Below are 15,816 nucleotides of genomic sequence, written 5' to 3'. Positions count from 1 at the left end.
TTTCCTGACTTGTTAATTTTAGCCATTCTGACTGGTGTGAGGTGGTATCTCATTGAGGTTAAAAAGCTCTTTTTAATAGGTGAGACCAAATCAATAATATATGTGAAAGTGCTATGTAAACTCTAAAAACACTCCATCTGCTTTATCTTTTGGGGGGGTAGGATTCACTTTTCTTAATGGTTTTATTTGCTATTTTTAAAGAACATAATAAAAGAATCTCATTAACTGATGGTTATGGTTAACCGAAGTTAAATAGACTATTTCACAATATATTTGATTTCAAAAGCTTCCAAGAAAGGTAAAAATCCTGGAAAAACTTTATGGCTTGGTCATTTTTATGAGAAAGGGCTTTCTTTCCAGCAGATAACATTTCTTTTATGGTTGAGAGTTTCAGTGTTTATGTAATCATCAACTCACAACAGCGCATTGTTTCATTCTTGATAGTGAGCCTGGAATGATAATAAAACCCGGGCAAGTCTGGGACCATAGAGTTCCCTGTTTGCTCCTATCTCTTCTCCCCTGCTCGGTGTACACAGAGCCCACTCCCCGCCTCTGGCTGCAACACACCGATGTGAGTTTGGGCATGCGCAAAGTCCATACGCCTGACAGCCCTTGGGACTCGCTTCCTTTGCCATCTCCAAATTACTCCTCTTGGAGTACTTGCGAGATCCCTTGCCGACTAGCAACTAGTCTTCCTCTAGTTACAGTGTGACAGAGACTACCCATGAACTGGCTGCTAAGTGACTGTCCTCAGCGGCTTAGCTTTGGTCAGGCAATAACATACTTGATTTTAGATTTTAAATACTAACCAGGTGCTTTAGTGAAGGGGCCTTTGAGCTCAAGAGCCACACAGGAAAAGCTGTCCCTCTGGCAGCCCAGAGAACCCCAACACAGCACCTGGGCAGCTGCTCTGTCTGCCCTGCTGTGGGGCTGTCCCCCCCCCACACCGCGACTCCCTGTTCCCTGCCCCGGGGCTCAGGAGCCCTGTCCCCAGCAGAGCCCCATGTGGCGTCTCATTTGGGCTCCTCTGCACCTCAGGGGAGCCCTGTTCCTGTGCTAATCTGCGATGGTGCCTATTCTCACACCTCCCTACCCTGAAAGGCAGAGCTCTTCCTTTCTGTGCTGTGCTGTCCTAGTTCTATTTCCTTTCTTAACCGTCTTTTGTTGGGTTCCAGGCCCTGCTGCTTTCTATGCACCATTTCACCTTTGCTCTCAACACTGATGACGTACAAATGTGTCAAGCACACAGGCCTGGCGCCCGTGGCGAGTGAGGGTACATATATACAGATGGATGGATGGAGCCAGAGGAAACTGTTAGGTGGTGCTCGGTCACAGAGCAGGACACCGTTCATGACCCTGTCCCTGTGTCATTCTGCAGAGCTGCCCCTTCTCTCAGGCTTCCAGCCCCTGTAGGGTTAGTCATGTCTGGCATTCTGGGGAATTTTATGTTCTAGGGTAATGTTTGTCTTTTGTGACCATTTGGGGAAAAAAAAATTCATTTTTTTTCAACTGTGATTAAAAATAACATACAGCAGAAAATTTACCCCGTTAACCGTGTCTCAGTGTGTAGTTTGGTACACTCACGTGGTGCAAACCATCACCGCCATCCATCCACTGGATTCTTTTTATCTGTGTAGCTACTGAACGGTGGTAGCTCTTCCTTCCACCTCCCTGCCGGCCACCACGCTTCTACTTTCTGTCTCTATGAGCTTCACCACGGAAGCCCCTCCTACAAGTGCTGTCATACGGTATCTGTCTTTTTTGTGGCTGGCTTATTTCACTTAGCAAAATGTCCTCAAGTTTCATCCACATCGTAGCACGTGTCCGAACTTCCTTCCTTTTCCGGGCCTATTACTATTGCACTGAGTGTATTCACCGTGTTTTGCTTCTCTGCTCATTCCTTGGTGGACATTTGGGCTGTTTCCACCTTTTGGATGTTGCAAATTAGGCTGCTTAAAGTTAAGCATTCATGTTTTACAAGAAAATTAGTATTTCCCCTTCAAATTAGTATGTCCCATTTTAAAGATGATTACGGTCGATGGGCTGTTTTTATTATGTCCCTGAGCCCGAAGTTGTCTTCAAGCAAATGGGAATGATTCGTGGTGCAGTGAAGCCTTAGCTCCCCAGACTTGCCAGGGGATGGGTCATGACAGAGAGGCTGTAACCACCTAAAATGTTTTCGTTTTGAGTCATTTTACAAGAGAACATTAAAACAATTACATTTTAAACACAGTTTAATCCTCAAATAGACGAACTATCGCTGGATCGTTTGGAGTTGTTAGTATGTTCTGTGTCACAGCCGCATTGTGCTATAATATTTAGGGGGACCCTGCCATTGCATTTAAAATTTTTTAATTTTAAGTACTTAAAATTTAAAATGTAGGTTGATCCCACTGTTTGTTACTGTTCCTTGTAAGAAGTGTACTTTCTTAACAGCTGTCTCTCTTTTCCTTATGTGTTTGTTGCTTCTAAAATGCTGTGGGGCTGGAAGAGTTAATAATAGCAGTTGTTAGAATTGTGTTCAAGAGTAGAAAGCCTCTTTTAGAGGTCCTTTAAGTGAAATGATTATACTTTGGGGCAGGAATTCGCCACGCCTCTTCTCCCCCACCACCATATCTATGCTGGCCTTTAAAAATCTGTAACCTGATTTTTTTTTTTTTTTGACAGTGCTTTGGATAGGAGAGGTACAATAAAGAAATCAGTTTTTGCTATAAACATTGCATTTGTTAGTAAAAGGCCACCTACATGTAATTACCTCTCGGCACCTTGTGGGCTTAATAGGTATCACCCACTAATAAAATCACTGCACCAAGAGTCTAATCTGTCACTAGATGCTTTTTGGCACTTACCAAAATTAATTTCTGTTTCTTACTTCCTCCTGCAGCCTTGGAAAGGGAAACCTTCCAACCAACTTATAAATTTTTCACTCAAAATACATTATTATTTTTTATTCTTTTATCTAGGATTTGTTGTTACCATGAGGCATTTATGTGTATGGTATACTTCATTAGCTTGTCAGTTAGGTTTTAAGCTCCTTCCCAGCCCAGGCAGTATTATTTCTTGCTAGAAATACTCAGAACCCAGAATTAGCTAGCCTAATGATAGAGACTATTCTTACAGGGCTTCACTCTGGGCCAGGCACTGCTCTAAGGACTTTAAAGGTATCAATCATCTCATGTAATCCTTCCAGTAATTCAGTGGGACTAGTACTGTTATTATCCTCATGTTACAGGTGAGGAAACTGAGGCATAGAGAAATTAAATAATTATTTCCAAGTCCACACAGCTGAGTGGTGGGACCAGGATTTGAACTCAAGCTGTCTGACCTAAGAATCTGCTTTCCTGCTCCATTCATTCAACAAATATTTATTAAGCCCTTAGTGTATACCAGTGAGCCATGCAAAATCCCAACCTTCACAGGACTTACATTCTAGTAGGGAGGAAGAGAAAATTAGTAACCGTAATACATGAATAAATGGTATGTTTTGGGAGGAGGTTATTTAAGTGCTAAGAAAAAAGAAAATGTAGAATAGAGTGGGGCGGTTAAGACAGATGTTGAAACTTTAAATAGGTGGTCAGGGAAGACTCATGGCTCATACTGAGGAATTAACTCATCTCTACTGTTTGGTAAGATTTTTTGTTGTTGTTGATCTGTTAGAGATGTAGCCTGAGATCTTGACCAACTGCCTCAAAACTTTCATGAACCTGCTTATTATTTCTTCCATTTAGCCCCGGAAGCGTCAGGTAGCTTCATTTCCAGAGTCAGGATGAGTCAGCCCAGGAGCTCTGCTTCACTGCCTAGAGCAACACGTCCTTACTTGAGTGCATTTCCAAATGTGCAGGTGCTCAGGAGCACCCCCATGGGTGCTGAGTCATGGGGCTGGGTAGGCTGCCTGTGCCAAGAGAAAAGTTGAAGTGAGGGGCAGTCAGATGCCGGGGAGCATTGCGGAGTGGGGGGAGGAAGTTCAGAAGGGACAGAAAGATATAGCTGAGATTCTTCCAAAGAGACCCCTGCCTACCTAGGTGCAAGGGGCTATGGATTGTCCAGAGAGGGCAGGTGTTCTGAGACCATGCTTCCGCTTAAGGACGGTCCCTGCACGGTGGTCCCAGGCATGACCACGCAAGAGAGTGAAGATGGCCAGGCACAGAGCGTCCCTCCTCAGTATTAGGAAAATAATAGGTCCCGTGCTCTAGTTGGTGGGTCAGGAGTTTAGATTTCTATGTGAAGGATACCCATTTGACCCAGTTATTGAACCATCGTGCTTAGTGCTAATATTCTAAAATTAAACTTTCACCATAACATGTTTATCATTCAGCTTGAAAAATATATCCTTTGGTCTTGCTGGAGCTAGGCACGATCGTAACCTCCGAGATGAGGCCTTTTCTTCTGACCAGAGAGCAAGCCATTGCAGATGAAGTTCACAGCTGTATTGGTCTTCATGGCTGGGGTGGCTGATAACTCAGGATGTTGTTGCTGGACTGCTGGCCTCTTCCAGTTCCTCCCGAGGCACCACTTTCCTTTTTTACACAAAAACAACATCGTGCTTCTGATGGTGCTGACTGCACACCAGATTCCATTGACTGTTTTTCTACCCTCCCCTGCTTATTTTTATTCATTGGCTACTTTATTTTAGGGATTTGCAAAGCTTGTTTTGGCCGTGGTGAAACTTATTGTTTTATTTCTGGCTGCCCAGCTTTCATGTCGATGCTTCCATTAAGAAGCGGACGTGGGGAGGACGTGGTTCTGGGGTTCCGGTCTCCTGCCCGGCTGTGTTTGCACAGCGCTGTGGTGTCCCCCGACTCCGCAGGGCAGGGCCAGCTCCCAGGGTGGGTTTGCAGTGAAGAAGTACAGTGTCCAGCTCAGGGTGGGAAATGAGGCACCCGCGACACATGCTCTTCTTTCTGGAGAAAATATTTAGCACCTGGTCAAAGGGCATGTACTTTAGTACAAGGCTGTGGGGTCATTGAAGGTCTCCTGATCGGGCATCTGACATGGATCTGTTGATTTTTTTTTTTTTAAACAAGAGTTGTCCATATGAAAAACTGACTTTCCCTGTATTGCAGTCGTATGAGGCAGAATCAAAAAGTGCAGAGCGAGGCTTTCAAAGTGTCATGCCTACTGGTTTACTTCTTGCTTCTGCCACTTGCTAGCTCTGTATCCTCGGGCAAGTTACTTAACCTCTCTGGGCCTTGCTGTCCACACGTGACTGAGAGCTATAACAGCACCTGCCTCACTAGGTTATGGTGAGAAATCAATGAGGGGAAAAACCTAAATTTCTATGATAGCCAATTCATAATACATAAAACTCCCTTCCGGGTCAGGTTTTTGCTGCTGTGATTGTATCAAATACTAGTTGAGGAGGAATTTAGAGTAATAATCTAATTGACTAACAGTTAACTCTGGATCAGCTCAGGTTTCCTTTCCCAAATTAGGATTCATGGTAAAGGTACCAGTGGGCTCTGCAAGTCAGGCCCCTCCTGGGCCCCCTTGTCTGCCCCTAGGATAGCGCCACCTTTTGGACAGGCTTGGTTTAGGTAGGGAACCTGAGAGGTTGGATCATCTTACTCAACTGCATTTCCCCTGGAATAGAGGGAGGCAACTGGACATCCAAGGGATCCTGATGCCAGAGCCAATTCCTAAAATTCATGGCCATGGGCCCCAGGCTTCAGGGTTTAAAAAACTTTCTAAGTGATTCCAGCGTACCAACAAGGCTGAGAAACACTAGGCAAGTATTTCATTTAGCAAAGTAGCCTGCCCATGAGCTTTACTATGATAGAGGTAGTACCTCCATATATTTATAACAGAATTAGAACAGTAAACAATAAAAATTAACGGAAATTCCTCATCTATATTTATCTCTACCTAAATTGAAAAGCTGACTTACCTGTCGTTCATACCTTACTGGGTCATTTCACAGCTCCTGGCCCATTTGCCCAGCTGGTTTTGGTTGTATTCCAAGATTCTTGTTGCCTTAACATTTGCCTGTTGTCTATGAGTACTTGTTCTTTTTGTCTTCTTGGGTTGGAGAACCTTCATTGCCCCCACCTTGGTCTGCCTGCCGTAGTCGGTGGGATGGCCAGGCTTCTGGCCTGGCTCTGCCCTTTCAGAGGCCACGTTAGGGACACTCACATCTGTGTGCCTACTGTGAACTGACTGTCTTCTTATTTATTAACAACTAAGTCCTAGATTTCTTCCTTCTTTTGCTGCTCCTCTTCCTCCTCCCTGTCTTTCCCCCCTCCTCCTTCTTTCCCTTCTTCTTCCTCCTCCTCCTCCTCCTCTTCTTCTTCTTCATCTTCTTCTTCTTCTTCTTCTTCTTCTTCTTCTTCTTCTTCTTCTTCTTCAAGGATCAGACCTTGTTTTATTTCTTTGTTTTCCACTAACAGGAAAGATTTTGAACAAATTTATATGTCATTCCCCACTTCCTCCCCCAGTACTTATAATTGGATTATCTGCTTTGGGTTATCAAAGTCAAAACATCATAATCTAGACTGACTTCAGCCCTTTTGGACAGCTTTCCCGTGGTGCTTGTGGACGCTCAAAGATATAAGGTGATTTCTGCATTAGCCTAAGGAAAGCACATGTACCTGGTTTTTGTACCCTTTTTCAGTCTTCCAATAATAAAGTTAATTGAGAATTAAATGATACTCAGAGAAGTAGGAGGAGTAAGTCATATCTTTGAAAACCCGTTCTAAACTCTTCAGTGAACAGAGTGCTTACATAGGGTTAGTGTAATTAGCAGGTGAGGCCAGGATTTCTACTTACCAAGTTTCCTGTAGCTCTTTCCAGAATTTAGGCCATTAGCTGACAGATTGTTTTCAGTACTTTATTTTTTGAACATCATGTTTATAACTGTCTTCCCCTCTGGGTCTATACACAGAACATGCTGCTTTTCTTTTGATTGCATTTCGGACAAATAAAGCAGTGAAGATTAATTGCCATATCTTCCTAATAATCTAGCTGAGGGACACATCATGGTCTTGCTGACATTGTTCCATGGAGAAAGAGTGCTCTCATGCAGGGAACTCAGTCAGGCCCTAGAGTTAGATGTCCTTAGGTGTGAGTATAACTGCTTATCTCTGTGGCTCTGGGCAGGTCACTTAGGCTTTCTGAGCCTCATTTCTTCAGAGGGTGGGAGCACAGCTCCTTGCGGTGGTTTAAATGAGGTACCAGATGCAAAACTTCCAGATACAGTGTGTGGCACAAAGGATGTGCTTAATGGATGGTAACATGATTTACCCACCTGGCTTTTAGCTCTTTATATGTGCCTTTTCCCTTTTCAGCATAAGTAGAACATCTTACCTTATAGTTTATTCTGGGTTTACTTCATCTTACTTTTCAAGTGATAAACTCCTTAAAAGTAAGCCTATGTGTTTTTCATTTCTCCAGAAACCATGTCCTGAGTGTATGTTAATAAATAAGTCAATAATTCATCATATGGGTAATGAACCTTCAACAAATAGGAAAGGAGAGCTTTTTTTTTTTTTTTTTTTTGGTCTGTTTTTCAGCTTTGTTTTAACTTGAACAATGCTGGTTTAGGCAACTGTCTTTATTTAGGCATTGAAAGAGTGTGAGCTGTGTACAGATTTTGTAATAAATTTCTTCCTTTTTCATGTGGAAGCGGGAACACGAATGCAGGATGATAGGGAGCACACTGCATGGGTAAATTCTCATGAAGTGGACATGGAGCTCTGTTCATGTGGCTAGTAATGTAGGCTCAGGCATGCCAGATGCCCTTTGCTTACACCTTGTAACTTCGTTTATAATGACTAGCCTGAGTCCTTTCAGAAAAAGGATTCCTGAAAAAAACAGAAAACAGCACAGTTAAAAACAAGGATTAAAGGGACGCCTGGGGGCCTCAGTTGGTTAAGCGTCCCCAACTCTTGATTTCAGCTTGGGTCTTGAGATCGAGCCCTGTGTCAGGCTCCAAGCCGACCTTGGAGCCTGCTTGGGATTCTGTCTCTCCCCCTTCCTCTGCCCCTGTCTTCCTTTTTCTCTAAATTAAAACAAACAAGGATTAAAGAGGAGATATCAGATACAGTTTAAAATGAGGGCATTTTAGGTTTTACCACGTACGCTTCCTCTTCTCTCAGCAGGCAGGACTAACACCGTCTCTTTGGAAGCTCTAAGCAGCCCTTCATGCAGCTTCTGCTTCTGGGATGCAAAGTTAGACTGTCGGGGGGAATTACAGAGAAGGGAAAGTGCTAAAGCTTCCCCTCAAATCTGGAGATCGTGGAGGGAAACTCTAAAAAGGGGCGAGAGCGTAGAACATCTGTATTGTGAGTAGTAGACATCAGATGCACACATCAGTTAGAACATTATTCTAGCATTTTTAAGCCAACTGTTAATAATGATGCTATTAGTGTTTAGCCCAGAATTAAATATTAGCTTAATTTATAAGCTATTATCTAATTTATTTCTCCTACCATTGCATGGTCCTCATGTTTGAAAACAGCACTTTTAAAAATTAGATTATCTGATAAGAATATAGATTTTACAATGAGGGGCGCCTGGGTGGCTCAGATGGTTAAGCGTCTGCCTTCGGCTCGGGTCATGATCCCAGGGTCCTGGGATCGAGCCCCACATCGGGCTTCTGGCTCAGTGAGGAGCCTGCTTCTCCCTCTCCTTCTGCCTCTCTCCTTGCTCATGCTTTCTCTCTCTCTCTGTATCTCTGTGTCTCAAATGAATAAAAAAATAAAAATCTTAAAAAAAAAAGAATATAGATTTTTACAATGAAAGGACAATTTGTTAAAAAGATGTGCCAGTATTTGTTATATGTGGATTTGTACTTTATAACTTTTTGTGATATTCAACTGCTGCTATTGATTATCATGAGAAAACAAAATCACATGGATTCTGAATACTTTTGACAAAAAATACTTGAATTCTGAATACTTTTTATTCATAGAAATCTTAGATCTGAAAAGAATGTTAGAATTTATCCAGTTGCATATACTCTAATTTTACCTATTCAGAAACAGAGACCTGGGAAGTTGAGTGACTTTCCCAAACATCCCAGGGTGGTTGTAGATTTAGAACTGGTCTTCTGCTCTCTGATTGGAGCGGTTTCTATTATTGATTTGATACCCCCATGATCTTTTAAAAGTTTTATAGTTATATGACAGCATTTCTACAAAAACCCCTAATCCTTTTTTTAAAAAAAGCATTAGTGACACTGAAACTAATAAAAACATTATTATTATTTAAAGTAGTTATCAAAACATTCAACTTGATGGTATCATTCTAGCAGTTCTCAGGAAAGGTCAAGGTTTGAATGTAAACTGGAACCTCAATAGATTTTTTCTTTGAGTTGAACCTGAAGGAAACAGCACATAAAAGTTTTCTGGGCAAATTTCCAGCATCGTAGCACATGAGGATTGCCATGTCTGGTAAAGAGTTTCAGGAAGAAAGAATGCAAGAGACTTGTGGAATTTTCTTCTGTTGAGGTTCTAAACATTCATAAAAAGCTTGCCTCTGTATTTCCCTTAATTAAGAGCATGGGACTTCACAGTTTGCTCTGACTTCTTAACTCTCTTTTCAAATGAAACAAAATTCTGTGTGTAGAGAATATGTATATATGTGTGTGTGTGTATCTGCGTATATACACACATATGTATTTATATACAATATATACAACACATGTACATATATATCGAATCCATTTCTATATGCAAAATCAAATAAGCAATGCATTCACATTTCTAAAGGTACAGCATGATGTATGGTGGGGGAGATCTTGCTCTGACGCCCGTCCTCTCTGCAAGAAGCCCTCTTTCCAGAAGCAACCACTTCTACAAGTTTCTTTTGCAGCTTCCAGAGATAATCAATTTATATTTATATATCTATTTACAACTATGTAAATATTCATTTAAAAACAAATACTATATACACTGTCCTATGCCAGGCTTTTAAAAAAATTTATAATATGTCTGGGAGATTGTACCACATCAGCACATATAAAGCTGCTTCATTCATTTTAATGACTGCATGTATCAGCGCTGCATTATGGAATATAGTGTTTAATACTACATTCCGCCACATGAAATATTAATATTATGCTAATATTTATTGATTGATTTAATTTTAGTTTTATTTACATTTATTAATAACATATTAATATATAACCAGACCTCCACTGATATTTAACTTGCTATCTTTTGCTCTTAAACCATGTTAAAAAATAATGTCATTTGCACACATATGCGTTTATCTGTAGATGAGAAAGATTTCTAGGTTGAATGAAGTATGTACATTTGTAATTTTGATTGATCTTGCTAACATGTTCTTCATTTACATCACTGTGTCCTCAGCATTATAATATGTTCATCAAACTTTTTGATACTTACTAGTCTAATGGGTGAAAAATATTATCCCATGTAGCTGTGAATTGCATTGCTCTAATGTGAGTGAGGTTGATAATTTTTTCAGATGCTTAAGAGCCATTTGTATTTCCTTTTCTGTGAGCCATCTGTTCTTTTTTCTTCCTTCCTTCCCTTCCTCCATTTCCTCCCTCCTTCCTTTCTCTCCCACCTTCCTTCCTTCCTTCTGTCCTTTTTTTTTTTTTTTCTGGGTTTCAGACTTACTATCATTGACTGTAGAAGCTCTTTATATGTATAAAAAATTAGCCTATTGGGTTTATGAATTGTAGGACTTCTCACCTGCCCCCCATTCCTTGATTGTCATGTATGTTTTTGGTGGAGCTTTTGTTTGTTTTAGAATGCTATAAATTTTGTTTTAATGTGTTGAATTTATCAGTCTTGCTTTATGCCATTCATAGGAAGACTTTCTCCATTCTAAGATCATAACACAAACTTCCACGTGTTGTCTCGGTGCTGTTATGGCTTTACTTTTTAAAGTTAATCATTTAGGGGCACCTGGGTGGCTCAGGCGGTTAAGCATCTGCCTTCAGCTTAGGTCATGATCCCAGGGTCCTGGGGTCCTTCCTGGGATCAAGCCCCATGATGGAGCCCTGGGTCAAGCTCCTTGCTCATCAGGAGGTCTGCTTCTCCCTCTCCCTCTCCTTTTCCCCCTCTCTGCTCCTGTGTGCTCTCTCTCAAATAAATAAAATATTTAAAAAATAAAGTTAATTTAATTCATCTAGAATTTATTGAGGTAAAAGGGGTGAAGTAGGTCATCCTTTGTTTCAGATGGCTATCCAGTTTTCTCAAACTGTTTACTGACCTCACATCTTTTCTCCGTTGACTTGAAATGCCACCTTGACTGCACACTTGATTTCCATATGTGTCCTTGACCTGTTTGTAATTTGTTCCTCTGACCTTCTCACCTGCCCATCATACTGCCTTATGTGTCTGTTAATGTTTCAGAGAGCTGGTGCCCCTGAGAGCACCTTTTGTTTTGAGAGCTACCTTGCTATTTTTGCGTTATTCTACCATATGAACTTTAAAGTCAACTTGTGTAGTAACCTCAGCAAACTAAAAAATATATATCTAAAACTATATTTTTTGAATTGGGAGTTCATTCCATTATACACGTACAGCTTAGAGAGAATTGACACTTTTTTGATGCTGTCCTTCTTATTTACAATCATGGAATATCTTTTTAATCATAATTTTTCTTTTTTATTGCTTAGTAGCATTTCAAAGTTTTCTTCATATAAACTTTTGCCTATTTAAGATTTTCTAGATGTTTTACTTTTGTTATTATAATAAATTAGGTTTCTTATGTTGTATTATTTTGCAGGTGAGTGTGTGTGTGTGAAGGCTATTATCAACATACTCATTTTCTACCCTGTACCTTTTTGAAGTAGTTTTTCTGTTGATATTTTTGGATTTTCTGGGAAAACAATCATATTATTTGTGAACAATGATAATTCTTTTTTTCCAATTTTGGTTCTTCTTTTCTTTCCTTATCCATGACATTGGCTAATATCTTCTGAACAATAATAAGTAATAATAGTGGTAGTGATGTCTTGTCTTGACTTTATTGGTAATATTTCTAGTCATTTGAAATTTAGTAATAAATAAAAAAATTCTCACTCATATGCATGTGTGTGTATGTAATTATGTAAGGAAATAGCCAACTATTCTTCTTTTATTGAGAAATTACATTAAGAATGAATATAAATATTCTGAAATAATATTCTGATTTATCATGATGATGTACCACTTGGTAAGTTGCTAGAGATCACTTAATTGTACACTTGAAGTAGGTCAATTTTACGATATATTAGATATACTTCAGTAAAGTAGTTTTTGAAAATAAATAAATACAGTATTTTATCAGTACCTTTTAAGTTTCTTAGAGGTGATCATATGCTATTTTGCTTTTACTCTAGTTATATGGTGACTTGTTTAAATAATACAAAATCCTTATATTCCTAGAATAAGTTCCACTTACTCATAGTATGTTAATCTTTTTTATATACTGCTCAGTTCTGTTTGCTAATTTTTAAATTTAGGATTTACATAAGTGTTTATGGAGAAGGGAGATTCGTAAGTAGTTTCTCTTTTGTGTATTTTCTTTGTTAGGTGTTGGTATCAATATTATACCTTACTCTTTAAATAAGTATTTAGAAACTTTCCTTCTTTTACCTCGTGTGGAATAACTTAAATATTATCAGAATTGTCCCTTTAAACCTGCTTAGAATTCACCTCTGAAGCCATCTAGGCCTGTCTTTGTTTATTTATGTATTTATTTCTCAGAAGGGTGGTCTGTCAGGAGAATAGCCCTTTGACTTCCATTTCATTATAGTATTGACCTATTCATTTTTTATTTTTATTTATTTATTTATTTTAAAGATTTTTATTTATGTATTTGACAGAGAGAGACACAGCAAGAGAGGGAACACAAGCGGGGGAATGGGGGAGGGAGAAGCAGGCTTCCCGCAGAGCAGGGAGCCCGATGTGGGGCTCGATCCCAGGACCCTGGGATCATGACCTGAGCTGAAGGCAGACGCTTAACGACTGAGCTACCTAGGCGCCCCTATAGTATTGACCTATTTAAATTTTCTGTTTTTTTTTTGTTAATGGAGTGTGATTCCTTAAGTATATATGACATGATACTTAGTAAACATCTTCAGGTCATACTGATTGAGTCCCTCCTGATGAAAGGTGAGATGATCAGTAATGTTGAGTTATTGTTTTTGAGAGTGGTAGCTCTTTTCTCATATTTGGTATTTTATGGTATTTAACAGTTATTTCTGCCACTCCCAGGTTTAGACAGTAAGGACTGTTCCATTTTTTATTGTTGAGATGGTGATATTGTAAACCATGATGTGCATTTACACTGCTCTGTAGACCACCATTATTATGGTCTTTGGTACACTTGAGGAAGAGAGCCCAGTTTTATTGCTGGTCATGTGGCAGACACACTGCCTGTCCTTAAGAGAGACACAGTTGATTTATCTTGGTCTTGTACTTTGTAGGTTCTCAGTAATTCCAGTGAATGAAATATTTGTTTAGTATCTACTATGTGTGTGTTTGCCGAGGATATAATGTTCCAAGAGACAACATATGTTATGAATGCAAAATTGAATTAAATAAATATTATGGTAAAGATATATATTCAGGCAGACTGAAGGATACAGTTTTCATGCTTGCCTGGGGGAGAATGACTTTGAAATAATTTCTAGATAGAATGGAAAGTAAATATTGATTCAGTTACTCTTATATCTGGCCTGTATTTACAAATTAATATAGAGCTAAAACTGTTTTAAGCAGTATTTTTGCTTTTCCGTATGAATTGGATAATATGCCAGGAAAAGGAAATCAACCGTGGAGTAACAGAGCTACAAAAAATGAAAATACTGATCTAAATTTAAATTATGCTTATTTTAAAACATTTAAGAAAAAAAAGTGTTGATAGTTGACAATTGTACTGGATTATATTGAAGATTTATTGACAAAATATTCTTTCCTTTTCTCACAGATTTATCTAAAAACAGACTGGTCGAAGTCCCAATGGAATTGTGCCATTTTGTATCACTGGAAATTCTTAATCTGTATCATAATTGCATCAGAGTCATTCCTGAGGCCATCATTAATCTGCAGATGCTGACTTACTTAAACTTGAGGTAGGTTGACTTATAAGGATTGTAATCAAATTCAGTGAAAAAAAATCCAAATAATTGTGCTTTCATTTCTATCAGGTATTTTTTTCTCTTTGCAAATCCTGATCACCCTTTGAAGTAAATCACACAAAGATTATTTAAGAACTACCTTTCATAATAAATTTGTTTTGCCATTAATATTGTTTTTGGTGCTAGACTTCTCTGGATATCAACATGACAAGGTATTTTTGTTTAGTTTTTTTTACAGTAATTTATATGGCATCATTTATATGTCTCTTTGGTGCCTGGTATATTGTCTTCATGTATTGATGTAGTTTTTGGAGGAGGAGGGCTAAAGGAAGTGAAAAAAGAACTTAGGGGTTGTGACAAATTGGGGCCTTGCCGGTCTTTGGGAGTTTTTGTACGATTGGATTTGCTCCTTAGTCCTGTCTGAGCCTGTTCCCTTTAGGCCACCTGAGAAAATTCAAGAGCACTGAGCAGCTCCAGAAAGATAGGAAGTCTACTCTCTTTGTAACCCCATTCAGTTAGATCAGCATTTGCTGAGGACAGGTCAGCGGTCTGTATTAATTCCCTAATTATGCACAGCACGGTGTAACATATTAATGCCCCTGAGCAGCCCTGAAGTTAAGAGAATCAGCTTTCATGAGGCCTAGGTTTTAGACTTTGTGCTTTGGCTGTCAGCTGCTCTGGCCAGATTTTGGTTCCTTGTCTCCTAAATCTTTGACTCACACAGGATGCCGGGAGAGAGATAGAAACTGTTCAATCAAATCTATCTCTACTATGGAAACAAGTTTCCAAAGGGCAAGCCAGAGCAAAGCCTCTACTCATGTCAATGGCATTATCTTGGTGTGTTAAGAGCAGCACCTCATTAGCAAGCCTTGTGCAGTGTAACAAACATGGCAAACTTTAAAGTGCAAAATTCCCAATGAACCAGATAGAGCATTAACTTATTATAACAATGTCAATTATTTTTTTGTTGGTTTGTTCGTTGGTTGGTTGGTTTTTAGTTGACCACTGAGAGTTGGGGTCTTCTCTTGCTTTGTTTGCGGTCAAAAATGGGTTTCCACTGCAATACATTAGTTGTGCATATCCTTCTTGGGAGTGAAAAAAATATCCTAGTCATGTTTTTAAGTGGCTTGGTGAATAAGATGTAAGTTACTATTAGCATAACCTAGAGGCTTATATAGCTAACTTTCACTTCTCCAGGTTTCTAGTTCATCTGACCATTTTGAGTTTCCTTGAATACAACAGTCTAAACTATTTCTGCAACAGCACAATGTTCATTACCTTAGAATTGCCCGATGGAGCCAACCTAGTGGCGTCTATAAGGTTTGGTTCACTAGTTCCCTGAAACATCTGCCCTCTAATTCAAACCTGCATAGAGGAAATATCCCAAGAGCATATGCAGTTGTTGTGTTTGCTTACCTAGGTCTGTCCTTCTGTGACATTTTTCACCTCCAGTAGTCCTGCATGCAACACATAAGGAGATTTAACTTCGCACTCTTACACTAAGTCTATACGCAATGAGAAACTTTTGGGTATAGGTGACATATCTCTTCTGGGATGATATGAACTATAAAATTATACAAACATGAGATAATCTAATCTTAAAATTTATATTATGTTTTAAAAGCACTAATACAATTGGTTTTGGTGTGATGATTTTCATGTTGGGCTTAGTCAAGAGTAGAATAATATTGCTACTTCAGATGGTAGAAAGGATATATTGAAGTGTGGGTTGCAGGATCCTTTAAGGCAAGAATGGAGAGAGTCATTGAGGCTGATGATGC

The 15,816-nt window shown here is 39.4% G+C and overlaps 1 protein-coding gene across 5 annotated transcripts in view; it reads left to right on the top strand.

Moving 5' to 3' along the window:
• LRCH1 (leucine rich repeats and calponin homology domain containing 1) overlaps positions 1–15,816 on the top strand; it is a 181,566-nt gene that overhangs the window by 71,200 nt on the left and 94,550 nt on the right. For all 5 annotated transcript variants that reach the window (XM_006743249.3, XM_006743250.3, XM_006743251.3 and 2 more), the window contains exon 2: positions 13,885–14,029. In XM_006743249.3, the coding sequence (XP_006743312.2) occupies positions 13,885–14,029 (145 nt within the window). The remainder of the gene's footprint in view (positions 1–13,884; positions 14,030–15,816) is intronic.

This window comes from Leptonychotes weddellii, chromosome 3 (assembly GCF_054177405.1).
Source record: "Leptonychotes weddellii isolate Sample4059 chromosome 3, ASM5417740v2, whole genome shotgun sequence".
NCBI lineage: Eukaryota > Metazoa > Chordata > Mammalia > Carnivora > Phocidae > Leptonychotes > Leptonychotes weddellii.
The sequence above is the reverse complement of the archived record's forward strand: the minus strand, read 5'-3'. Positions and strand labels throughout refer to the sequence as shown.